Raw genomic sequence first — 13,596 nt, 5'->3', positions numbered from 1 at the left:
CACTTCATTATAAAATAGACTCTGTGTTAGATGATTTTGCCTAGCTGTAGGGTAAGGTTAAGTGTTCTGAACGTGTTTAAGGTGGGTTCAGCAAGCTATGATGTTCAGCAAGTTGGGTGTATTAAATGTATTTTTGACTTCTGATATTTTCCAGTATTTTCAACTTAACAATGGGTTTATAGGAATGCAAACCCTACCGTAAGTGGAGGAGCATCTGTATTATCAATGCTAGCAGAGTATCTGAAAAGCCACCACTAGATGGAAACCTAAAGCACGCTTTTGTTATAACAGTAGTATTTGTTCCCTCTAAGGAAAATATTGCAAAATTCTAAAAATCATTGACATTTCTGAATTTTTAAGAAAGCATCCAAATATTTAAGATGTTTTCTTTAAACATTGTTTCCTGCCCCAGTCCACTTGTTATACTTATTTAAAATTTTGGAATAGTGCAGTCAACAAGTAACCATGAGAAAAGTCCAAGAGTGAACTGTCAAAGCAACATTAAAAAAATATGCCCACTGAAGGGCTGATGAGAGAAGGGTTTTGGACTACAGCAAAATAATTGGCTTCAACATTGCCACTGGAGGAAATGCATAATTAAGACACACTTATGCAGGATTTTCCATGTTACCATAGCAGTAAAGTTGTCCTCTCTTACAAATGTTAACAACACTCACGGTGTTTTAAAAGCTATTCACAAATCTTCATGTGTTCCAGAGACTTCAAAATATGTATGTACTATCCTAATAATGACATCTAGGCCCAAAGAATTTATTATAGACATTAATTGGGGAAAAATGATTTAAGAATATATCCATTTTCCATTTAGATACTTCTTTCAGCATGTAGAACTTCAAGCAGAAATCACTGTCTGCCATTACCAATGTATCAAAACAACATTATTTTTTGTAGGTCTCTCTCCAACTAATCTTTCCCTTTTTTATCTTCTTACACTTTTTTCAGAGTTTCTTGGAGAATACAAAAATGACACTGCTCTATCTATGCTATTTCAAGGACGTAAAATACAGGTTTGAAATGATAGGCCTATTTGAAAAAATAGACGTTAAAATATAAACCAAATGCTAATCTAGACACCTGGTTATTTCTTTGAACTAGTGATGAGGCAATTCTATTATGACAGTGGCATTTACAATATGACTGGCATCCTGCAGCTCCTACATACACAATTTCTTTAAGACATATGGCATAAAAAGCTAGAGTAATGGATCCATTCAAATGATCTTAGAAGGAATTCGTTATTTAAGCAGCCAAACGTATGTGAGAAACTGGAAGCAGTGTTACAATCTGTACTTACTTGTAAACTAGGTTTTTAGAACAATAATAGAGACTAATGGAGTTAATTCCTTACTTGGGTTGCTTGTGACAACCTCACAAAAGCTTACTATTCAGTAGCTAGTGATGTTTGAAGCAGAGAAGATATGATTTGGAATGGAATAATAATTAGTCCAAGAGCTTTTCTTGGGAATGTAATGGAAAACATAAAAAAGATAATTATTTGTGGGAATCCCCAGATTACCCATATCCTGAAATATCTGTTTGTGAAAAGTAGCTTTAAAGACTTTCTTAGTGTACACAGCAGGTCCTCGAGTAACATCATTTCATTCAACAGAGCTTCATTACAAAGTTGATGAGGAGAAGAGTCAACGCCTGGCCAGGTCCCCTGTCTGCGTAGGGTCTGCATGTTCTCCCCTTGTCTGCATGGGGTTTCTCCAGGTCCTCCAGTGTCTTCCCACATCCCAAAGCTGTGTACCTTGGATTCACTGGCCTGTCTACATGGTCCCAGTGTGAGTGGGTGTGGGTGTGTGTGAGTGTGCCCTGCCATGGGATGGAGTCCTGGCCAGGGCTAGTTCCTGCCTGCTGCCCCGAGCTGCCCAGATGGCTCCAGCCACCCGCTACCCTGAACTGGATGGAATAAGCAGGTTGGAAAGTCAATGAATGAATGGCTACAAATTATTGTAAAACAAAAATTCATAAAGTATAAGATAATCATATAAATGCACGACAATAAGTGATACAGTATGAAAGCACTCGGCAAACCCCCATATTGGCGATTGTTTTGGAACTGCTTGGTGGCAGGAGATGCTCCTCACAATTTTCATTGTGCAAACATTTGTTTCTTGATTTAACCCATCACCGCCACTAAGACTGCAGTCACTCACTGGCTCACCCAAAATTGGGCAATCAATTATCTTACTTGTTTTCACTAATGTTTCTTAAATGTATGTACAGCTCATATTAACTGCAATGTTTAATATTAGAAGTGTTTTGGTCTTTATTTGGAAGTTTGGTGATGTTTCTGTGACCAGAAATATGCCGTAGGAACTTAACTCTTGTTTATATCAATCAGCCTATGGTAAGATTGGTTTCATTACATGTGATTTTACTCAAAGTCAGAATTTCCAAGAACCTATCAATGACATTAATGAGGACTCAGTGTAATTTGAGGTATCAGATAAAAGTCCTATTGCAAACAACAAAAATAACTTCACACAGAAAAACAGAGACGTTTCACAAAAGCCAGGAAAACAAATTCTATTGATACACTATGATAAATATATCTGATTATCAAGCAAACTCAACCCCTCTCCACTCCCCACAATGCAATATTGTTATTGATTAATTCAGTAAAATTCTGATAGCCAAGAGTTAAAAGGACTGGACAAATTACATAATAGATTTGACAGTTGTGCCAATCTTTCTTACAGTAAATAAAATAGTATTCTCTAATATATCAGAATGTAAGCTTGAGAATCTTTACTCTCTGTTTCCCAAAGAATAAGAAATTGTTAATGTTATATCAATGATGATAATCCAGGACATGACATTAAATAGCATTTATTCATAAGGTGAAAAAGTAATTCTCTTTTCAATTATTTCAAATTTGATTACATCAAAGAAAAAAAATCTTAATATAGTCTGTCTCTAATACTTTGTTAGTCTTCCTTTTTAAAAAGATAATGAAGGCTTCAGGCTCTAAGATGTGAGAAGGCAATAGGATACAGGGAGAATTTTAAAACACTGTTTACATTATATTTATATTCACTTTTTACATCTGTGTTATAACAAGTAGGACTGGTTTCACTTTACAATTGTGAAATAGATTTTCCCAAGTAAACACAAATGTTTACATTAAAAAGTGAGTCAATTTAGGGAAAAAAATCATAGTAAATAGTATAGGTGGTTCAGAGACATGGTAAAAATAACAACTGTTAAGATGGTACACAAATTTGAGAACACAATTTTGAGAATATTTCTGTCATATAATGACCTGAATATTTTTAAACGCTGATGACATTTTGATTAAGAATTATCTGAATTAGATTTTTTTCATTAACGTGGTCAAGACAGACCATTTTAACTGATTCTAACATTTGCTTGCTTTGTTAAAACTCCAATGAAGGTTATGACGCAGAGAGAGATGGCCTAAACAAGGCTTTCTTCAAGAATGCCAGAAATGACATGATTGAGTGAATACAGCCCCACTCCACCAAGTTAAGGACTCTGAAGCACCGTATAAATGTTCTTGGGCAGTAGAGGATGTGTCAATCCTGGAGGGAGAATACCACAGAGGCTCTTTGTATGTTCATACAAAGAGTGAAATACTTAGTTAGAATTATAATATTCCCATCTACTGGCTAGAGTCCATGTGAAATATGCACTGGAAATTTCAGCTGCTGTTGCTTTCTTGGGAGTTGCTGGAATTTTTGCTCCATCATAAATCTCCTTGGTGTAACTACCAGAATAACCATAAACACTACCTGAATCGATGTCTTTATAACCCTACTGAAATTTATATCTATGTTTCATGTAAAATATTCCATAGTTCCAATTTAAATGTCCTACAGAGGAAATTGATGTAACCTCTGAAGCCAAGAAAAAATGAACTATGTGGGTTTCTTTTCTCAGGGTTTTGGGTCCCTGGTGATATATTACAGATGTCTTGGCCTCATAAGCTAAATGACTGGAGTTTACAAAATTCCTTTGTTTCTAATGCTTCATATTTGAGAATATTACTGTATTCAAAGCAATGGTGTGGTCCCCTGATTGGAATTTCTCTTTTATTAGAAGAAACTGAAATTGCTCACTGTGAATTACTGAAAGGCCATGTATGTCGTTCATCTAGGAACAGGTTAAAGAATTCTACTCACCTGACTTTTCCTCTGTTTATTTCTTACCATACACTGCTGTATTTGCAAATTATAAATAATAGAAAAGTATATTTGGAGAAAAAAGCAAGAAGTATTTGAAGTGACTTTAACTGTTGTCATTCAAAAATTGATTTGTTTTAGTTGATATATAATCATATTCTATTATTCTTCGGCAAATAAAAACAGAAAGCAAAGTATTACTATGGAAATTGATTTAAATGTCACAAATATATGACCATAAATTTCACTTAAGTGAGAAATTAAATTATTAAAATTACTTAATTTTTTGAAATTTATAAAATCCTTTAAAACTTGTTTCCTGCAGCAAATAATCTGACAAAATACCATGGAAATATGTTTTTCTCTGATCTCTATTATGATGCACATTAATGCCTTCTAATTAAATGTCTTTCCCCTAAAACTTCCTTTGAAAAAAATTTTGGCTAAAAGCGCAAAAGAGGAGTACTGGAGATGTACTCATTCCACTCGTCATAAGAATGAGGAACTCAACAGAGTTAAGTGATCTTTATTAATTTTACTAATCTTGTAAACCTACAAATGTACCAATTGACTCCAGTAACAGAAACTTTGTTGGAATAATACATATTTCCATCCTTAGAATACAATTTTTTATGTTAGACATACTAAAAATATAAAAGGTAATGATTTCTTACCATTCCTTTGTTTATCGATTCTGTTAGTAACAGGCATGTTAGTGGTGACAGTGGGTGGTGTAGTACTAGGAGAGTTTACAGTAGCTGGTAATAAAGATGAGAAAGATGTAATTTTGCAAAGAGCACATGACAGTTAATTTGGATAAGCAATCTATAATTAATGCATTAAAATATATAGGGGAAGAATGGAAACCATTTTGAAATACAAAAGACTCCAAGGTTGTAATGTATAAGATGAAGCAATGCTTTCTATGGCACATTAAGAATCAGTACACATGGCCTTTGATGCTATAATACACAAGGGTCTGGAGCAAGCACATAGTGATGAGAGAAAGGACATTCTGATTCTAGATTCTAGACCTAGATCTCCATTAACAATCTGGCAATCACACAGTAAAACACTAAACCCTTCTAGAACTTGGTTTCCTGAGTCTGTCAAAAGAAAAAGTTATAGAAAGCAGCCTGTACAGATCTGCAGCTTGAAAGTTATCTAAACTAAGTTTGCCTAATACACTGAGACTAGAGAAATAAAATCGCAGAAGAAAAATGTACTTCTTCTTAAGATGAATGTAAAGAAAAAGACAAATGAAATGCATAGACTAAGTTAATCATTTAAAGATTCCAAAAAGTTTACTAAACATTGATGGATAAAAAGTATTTCACAGGGCAAGCTTTATAAGGGAGACATTTTCAAAGTATTATGTCAGATATCCCAGGTGAGAAGAATTTTAAAAATAAAAATAACTTTTTTTAAACTTCAGATCTTGAACTAAACAGAATTACAGATTTTTTTATTTCATATAACAATTTGAAAACCACATGGAGATCATGGAAAAAAAAACTACTTGATGACTTAATTTTCATAGGGTATTGATTAATAATATCAAAGAAATAATGTCTCCAAAAGGAAAAAAAGATAATAATGAGTTACCCCACCCCACCTCCTGCCTGCCCTACTCTCACACTGGAACCACAGAAGAGAGCTTAGGTTTTTATTTCTTCAATCTCACTTCTAAGCCCTGTCACTTTTGTGCTATGATCTTCTTAATAAGAGATCCAACTTTTACAAAAGGCATGGCTGTGATTCTTAATGTGGTACATAGAACATGCTACTTCATTATAGAAGTATTTAATAGAATAAATAGATGAAAAGGGTCATGGATAATTAGGAAGAGCAATGATAAAATAAAGCAAAATATTTATATTATTATTTTAAAACTTGTATAACTTTAATTATGTATTATTTAGCATGCAGCTATTTAGTACATAACATGTAACTGAAATACTGACCACGATATAATGAGCATCATAATAATTAACACAGTTACATTAACATTAGTTCACTATAACCATTTTAATCTTAAAATTTAAGTTATCTTGTCATCATAAATTGCCTCATGGCCTTATCTTAAAGTTAACTGAATAGTCAAATTAATTTCCCTCTTTATTTTATAGACATGAATACTTCTTCAAAGTATTGTACCACTGTATTTATACTGGACTTTTTGCAAGTCCAGTATATTCTTGAGAAGACATGGGGGAAAAATGAAACCAATCCGTATTTAATAGGATATAAATTCATATTTTTAAAACTCAGAGCTTTGTGGAATTGTGGTTACCCATGGTGTGAATGCATTCTTTCTCCATGCCGTACGTACTGTGCACCCACATAACTAAAACACATGCAGAAATTCTTCTGTTTTGCTGTTTTCTGGCTTTCCAAGTGAAAATTCAGATACAAATCAAAACAATGACAACTACATTATCCAAAATTGCAAGTAGAAAGCAAAGAGATTCCAGAGCACGGTGTGGGCTCCCTACCTTGACAGAGGGTCCCCAGGTCTGCACAGCTGGCCAGTTCTGCTGCTGGGAGCGGGATCAGGTAGGAACCTTGATCAACACAAAAAGAATATGTAAGTTTGATTTATGATTTAGTGATATTATCCAGAAAAATCATACGGTTGATGTAATAGAAGCAGCCCTGGAAGAGTCCACCAGTAATTCTTTGATATCAAGAAAGTCTCTTAAGGCCACTGTGCCTTAATTTTCTCAAATGTAAAACCAAAGTATTGAAATTGTCCTCAAAATCTTTAACTCAACTTGTGAGTCATCACACATGAAAAGAAAAGCAGTGCCACTGCCCCTTAAAGTTTGTGCAAAAAGTTCAGGGCTTTTTTGTATAATAAATTTTAAGAGTTTAGGTGGGAATTCATACAAATAAAATAATACAAACATCAAGAATAAGTTTCAAAAGTGAAGTTAATATGAGTTACCCATAAAACGCAGTTTTGGTTCATACATCCTAGCATATGCTATTTGTAATTCCAGAAATATGTTTCTGTGACTTCAATTCAGTCTCTGCGTCTTTTTATTTCAAGCTTTTACTAACTCATCCTCAGCAGGAAACAAGTTTTGAGCTAATTTTTTAGTAGAAGTAGATTTTCATTGTTGCACTAAATCTCCCTCTGACAATTAACAGACTTTTTCCAACAGCTTGAGTCTGAGAAAAATTGGCTAAGCTTATAACAAAGCATATTGTATCATAAACACACAAAAATACAAATATATATGTATATGTGTGTATACACATACATATATATACACACATATATAATATGCACGATATTTTAAGGGACATTTATATAATAGTGATTTTATTCTAATAAATATTTCAAAACTTTCCTGTGGGAATGTGTAGGCACAGCTCGCACATGAGCTAACAAAAGATACGTAACTAGGTAAACGGTATGCATAAGCAGAAAATAACCTAACAGTTTAACAGTATCTCCAGAGGCATGGTTTCTTCATCCTTGATACCTCAGGGCACTTGGCCCAAGGAAAGAATCATGATACTTCAGAAAGGCCTGATATTACAGGCAGGCTATGACATGACACTGACTGGCAAGAAGCTCTTGTCACAGACCTTTACACATTCATTCAACAAACATTTACCTATTGCCTACATTATGTGAGGTACAGAGGCCAGAATGATGCTTTAAGCTAAGTCGCTGCTCTCAGGGAGGCATGAAAGGGAGATGGCGTCACAGTTCTAAGTGCTATTAGGGAAGTGCTCCGAAGGTGGCAGTGGCCCAAAGGAGGATGTGACAGCAGCTTGGTAAGAAAAGCGAACAGAAAATCCATTTCAAAGAAGAAGGCCCATGAGGCACAGGAGGCTGTGAGAGAGCCAGGGGTAAGAGAGTAGAGATGGGTATTTTACTGGCAGACAGAATTTCTAAAACAAGTACCAAGGAGGCACTGAGACGGTCTGTGCACTCAAGTCACTGGGCTTTGCTAAAGTAAAGTAAAAACTGATAAGGATGATCAGATACATAAACAATGGATAGCTGCTGTAAGGCTTTGGAAAATATCAACACCATGAGCACTAGAACCCTCTGTCTTTCTTCCAGTGGTTAATCCCACACACTAGAACCTTGAGTGGTGGGCACTCAAGATTGTAAACCAAAAATGAACTTCTAGGGCCCCCCACAACCATCTGAATGGACTCCTCCTCTTGGCCGAGGTCCCTCCAGAGTTAACCTGAAAATCGAGTTGAGGCCATGATGGAAGAGAGGGTTGGACATGCCTCATTACACCCCTCCAGCATTAACATCAACACAGACCCTAAGTCTGATAAGAAACATTTACAATCTATCCTCTGTGAAGCCTGTTACCTGAAGGCTTCATCTGCATGAAAAATTCTTGGTATCCACAACCCTTTATTTAACCCAGACATTCCTTTCTACTGATAATAACTCTTTCAATCGTCAATCAGAAAAATTTTAAATCTACCTATGACCTGGAAGCCCTCTCCCCACTACTTCGAGTTGTCCCACCCTTCTCCAGATTGAACCAATGTAAATCTTACATGTATTGGTTGATGTATTGTGTCCCTAAAACATATAAAAGCAAGCTGTACCCTGACCATCTTGGGCACACGTCATCAGGACCCCCTGAGGCTGTGTCACGGGTGTGTCCTTAACTTCGGAAAAATAAACTTTCTAAACTAATTGAAACCTGTCTCAGATATTTTGGGTTCACCAGGTGAACTAACATTGTGAACTCTTTCTTTTTCTTTTTTTGAGATGGAGTGTCGCTCTGTTGCCCAGGCTGGGGTGCAGTGGCACGATCTTGGCTCACTGCAAACTCTGCCTCCCGGATTCCCGCCATTCTCCTGCCTCAGCCTCCCAAGTAGCTGGGACTACAGGCGCCCACCACCATGCCAGGCTAATTTTTTGTATTTTTAGTAGAGACAGGGTTTCACCGTGTTAGCCAGGATGGTCTCAATCTCCTGACCTCGTGATCCGCCCGCCTCGGCCTCCCAAAGCGCTGGGATTACAGGCGTGAGCCACCGCGCCCAGCCTGTGAACTCTTTCTTAAAGGCAGTGAGGGAAAATGAGGAGGTAGGCAAGTAAACTATATTTCATTTGAAAACAATCATTTAGGTTCTACAACCAAAAGAAGGGAAACAGAAGCAGGACTACTACTAATAATTCAGCCTTGATATCATAAGTAATAAGGATTGACAGAAAGAGATAGATACAGACACAAGAAATTTAAAGATAGAATGCATAACATTTAGCAACCAAGACAGGGGAAAAAAGGAAGAATAGAGGACGTTTTGCTAATTTCCAACTTCAAAAACTGGTACATATCGATCTAATAAAAGGAGATGGGAAATAACAGAAGAAGAGCAGACTTAGGTGGGGTAGGGTAAACACTAAGTCCAGTAACGGAAACTGAGGTGCCTGTGTGACACCTAGACGCAAAAGTGTTTTTGTAGGAGGTGTAGCCAGGAAATACTCATCAGAAGCTATAGAGTGTTTGGGATCACTGGAGATAGATTGTAGATTTGAGAAGGAAACAGGATGGAACCACAGATATTTCTATATTTAAGCATCAGATATAAGAAAAAGAGCTATAGACTTAAAAAGGTAAAAACAGCTTTTACAGAGGTGGTTTTACATAATTTAAGAGAAGAAAGTTTAATGCAGGGTGTGACAATATCAAGAATACCAGAAAGGCCAAGAATGATAAAGAATGAGAAGACCTTTAACTTTGCATTGGGATTTTGGTAGTACCTCTACAGAAAATAGTTTGAGTTGTGTGGGAATGATGAAATCTAGACTGCCAAGGTCTGACGAGTGAATGCAAGAAGAGGAAGCTTGGCTGTGAAAGGAAGCAGAGAGAGGAAGGGGGAGTTTTAAAGATTGAAAACTTAAGCAAATGCACAATGAAAAAAGAACATTTGAGGAGGCAGAAGTTAAGGCAGGACTGAGGTGGAATTTTGTCTTGAATGCTTTTTGCCCATTATTCCCTTGCATCACATTTACTGTATGCCCATTTTTTGTAGGACCTCCCTTTTGTAGGTACTTATATTTTGTAAGGGACTTCCGCAAACTAAAAAGCCTTTAAAGTTCAGAGACTAATGAAATCTCAGCCTCTGTAGCATGCAACAGAGGAGACCCTGGAGGGAGTTCCTGTGGTTCTCATATTACACACAATGTTGGCAGTCAAGGGCTTCTTAGGCCACTTCTGGCACTGATACAATATCTCTGGAAGACAAAGGGAGATAAGGGCTCAGTGTTGTGGGAAAGCAGTTTTTAGGCAAACTACATTCCCAGTATGTTAAAGAGCTTAGAGGTAAAAATAGGAAAAGAAAATCAGAAGAGCTATGAGTTAGAGCAAGATATTTAACAATTTTCTTGAACATTTCATCAGTTTCACTGCACAGTAACAAGTATAAATTTCAATATGTAGCATTCTTTTATGGGAAACTGCAACATTTACTTCTCAGTATTTTAGTTAGCTGTTCCTTCTGGGGAACTTCTAGTTTAGCAAATAGACATTGCTTTAAACACTCAATAAACACTATTTTAATATGATCCAATATAACAATAAAAATCACACTGGAATATTTTTAAGTAAAAATGGTATAAATACAAGTGACTAATTTAAAGGAAATTTAATTGATAAATGAAAACTTGCATTACAAACACACCAAAATAAACAAATACATGAACTATCAAAAGTGTATACAAACTTTATTTCTACCCAGTTCCATTTTCAGCATATCTGCATAAAAAGTCAATATCACAATCAGTTTTCTTTGGCTGATGGATTTACACATCAGGAGGTTGTTAAGAAAGAACAAACAATCCACTCTCCTGGATAATGATATGTTTTATCATCAACAAATTGGTTTTAGAATATGATGTGTATGTGTTCACTGATTTTCGAGGCTACCAGAAAGGTGTTTTCAGGTGTTTACTTAATGTTAATGAGACAACCAAATGTCTAGGCAGATAAAAAGGGGCCCCCGGAGAATCTCCCACCCGCCCCACAAGTGTTTACATCAGATGCTTTTGTGCAGATGAGGAAACCTGCCCAGGCCTTGCCTGAGCCTGCCCACAGAGGACTGGAGCCCGACTTGTGGGAGGTGGGTGGAGCCACGGGGAATTCATGCCTTATGCAGGGGAGGAGGCTGCTCTCTCCAGCTCCTGTGGGTACCTGGGAATCAATCAGTGAGGTGGAGGGCCTGTTAGCAGGCCTCCGTCTCACTTTGCTGAGCTTTTTGTTGTTGTTTTTTGTTTGTTTTTCCTTTTTGCCCAATAAAGTCCTGCTCTACTGACCACTCATTGTGTCCGTGTGCCTAAATTTTCCTAGCTGTGTGACAAGAACCCGGGTTCTAGCTGAACTAAGAAGCAAAGTTTTACAACATTAACAGCAACATTTAGAGCCAAGTTTTCTTGAAAAAAATGTAATCGCTGGAAACAGGCAGTTGAGGAAAAACTCTAAAGCTGTTAATCCTTCTCTATCTGTTGTACTTTCCAAATTATGCTACTGAAAGGAGTCACTATATGTTAATATTTACACAAGTTGTGGTAAAAAAGACTGATGTGTAGCCCACTGCTCCTCTCATACCTACTTAATGATACTCCAAATAACCAAAGAGCAAATCCTCACAGTAAGTTGCAATAACAGAAAAATAAAAACAGTAATTCCTTTCATTTTTTTCTTTGCAGTTGCTACTAAGATGAATTTTTCAACTTTTCATAAATAAATATATTTAAAGTGAAATTTAGTCATCTATGTTCATAAAGAGTTTGGGAATCCTCAAAGTATAAAGTCCTTTGTAAAGATAAAATGATTTTATCTTAATTTTATTATTTAAAAATGATTTAGTAATCTAAAAATATTACATTCAATCATTTGTTAGAAATGCAAGGGAGGAGCCAATAATGAATTGAAGTTTTATAGCTATGAAGAACAGAACTGTAATGATTATGAAACGGTAAAAATCCAAGAGTTGATGAAACCTTAGCAAACTCTGTAAAAAATCCTAGAGAGGGAAACAAAAATACAAATCCAGAAATTTCAGAAAAGAATAACAATAAAGTATTTATGAAGTGTGTCTTATCTCTACATCCACAGTAGCTAACCGATGGAAGTGCCTAATAAATGCTTGTTAAAATAAATGTAATTTGTTTGAACTTAGACTATTCATTGCGTTATACTGTACCACTCCCTCAGGAAAGAGTAGTAATCAGTAAAATAAATAAAACTAGTAGAGAAGGCACTGTCTGTTCTTTGTGAAAATTGACGGACATCAGCCAGTATCTAAACTTGAATCATTACACAGGCAAATAAATACTTGCACCTATAATTAAAGAGTCCACTAAAAATTTATCTATCCATGAGGGTCATAAAACTGAATGTATTTAATAAAATTGTTATGAGAAAAATGAAGATGCTATAAAATGAAGCAGATTTACTGCTAAATAAACATTTCGTTTTTAAAAGTATTGACAGGTTTAACCATGTTTTTAAAAATCTGCTGAAAATTTCCTAATTAAGGTAAAATTCCCAAATATTTTTTAGAAAAGTATAGGAAAACAAAGTCATATACTAAAATCGTTAGAGTATTTATTAATAATATATCAATTTTATTAAGGCTAGGATGTTTAATACGTGAAAAAAATGACAGGATATTTTAATGTTGAATTGAGTCAGTTCAATTCTACTATGTTACTTTCATACTAAAATTTATTTAGCAATATACCTTTGCAAAATCTATTTATTTTTCCATCACAAATTAATCCTGAAATAAAAGCTCATATTTAGCAGACATTGTCCATTCAATGGAATGCTAGAAATAAATTTCTATTCTCCCATTGGTTACTGTACTGATTAGTTTGTTGGAAATTATAACCATAAACAGTAAGATGCTTTCATTTCCTGGAAAAAAAATGAAAGGTTAAAATGTTAACAGGGTACACTTATCAAAGATTTGCTTAGCTAACAAGCTTTGATATAATCTCTGTTTACAGGTATTTCCTGTCAGTTAATGAGTGACTTGGACTCTTCAACTCCCAAAGCTGATGATTAAGCAGCAGGAAATTCCCTCTCCCATCATTTCTCCTGAAACACAGTCCAGGACATCTGAATGTCTGGAATGTGAGTGTTTCACGTCATCTTGGAATGGCAAGAAGATCACTATAAAAGTTAGAAAGACTCAAATATATTGACTCCGTTAAGTTCACGGTACCCTTTTGACAAAATTACTTTGAAAACTTATAGATGACTAAGATACATGAGTATGTATTTGATGCACTCCGATAATCTTAAGGCTTGGGAAAGGAGTCTCAGGGACAGAGTTTAAGAAATTATGAGAACTGCATGATCTTACTTAAATGTGGAACCTAAAAAGGTTGAACTCATAAAAGCAAAGAATAGAAGAGTGGTTTCCAGGGGCA

At 35.6% G+C, this 13,596-nt stretch overlaps 1 protein-coding gene across 8 annotated transcripts in view; it reads right to left on the bottom strand.

Moving 5' to 3' along the window:
- ADGRG6 (adhesion G protein-coupled receptor G6) overlaps nt 1-13,596 on the bottom strand; it is a 141,829-nt gene that overhangs the window by 55,314 nt on the left and 72,919 nt on the right. For 4 of the 8 annotated variants that reach the window (XM_057302601.2, XM_003827717.7, XM_034962965.3 and 1 more), the window contains 2 exons: nt 6,665-6,733; nt 4,844-4,927 (listed from right to left, as the gene is read on the bottom strand). In XM_057302601.2, coding sequence (XP_057158584.1) covers nt 4,844-4,927; nt 6,665-6,733 — 153 coding nt within the window. The remainder of the gene's footprint in view (nt 1-4,843; nt 4,928-6,664; nt 6,734-13,596) is intronic. The other 4 variants (XM_057302600.2, XM_003827715.7, XM_034962969.3 and 1 more) reach the window with 1 other exon arrangement.

The sequence above is a fragment of the Pan paniscus genome, chromosome 5 (genome assembly GCF_029289425.2).
Source record: "Pan paniscus chromosome 5, NHGRI_mPanPan1-v2.0_pri, whole genome shotgun sequence".
Lineage (NCBI taxonomy): Eukaryota > Metazoa > Chordata > Mammalia > Primates > Hominidae > Pan > Pan paniscus.
The sequence above is the reverse complement of the archived record's forward strand: the minus strand, read 5'-3'. Positions and strand labels throughout refer to the sequence as shown.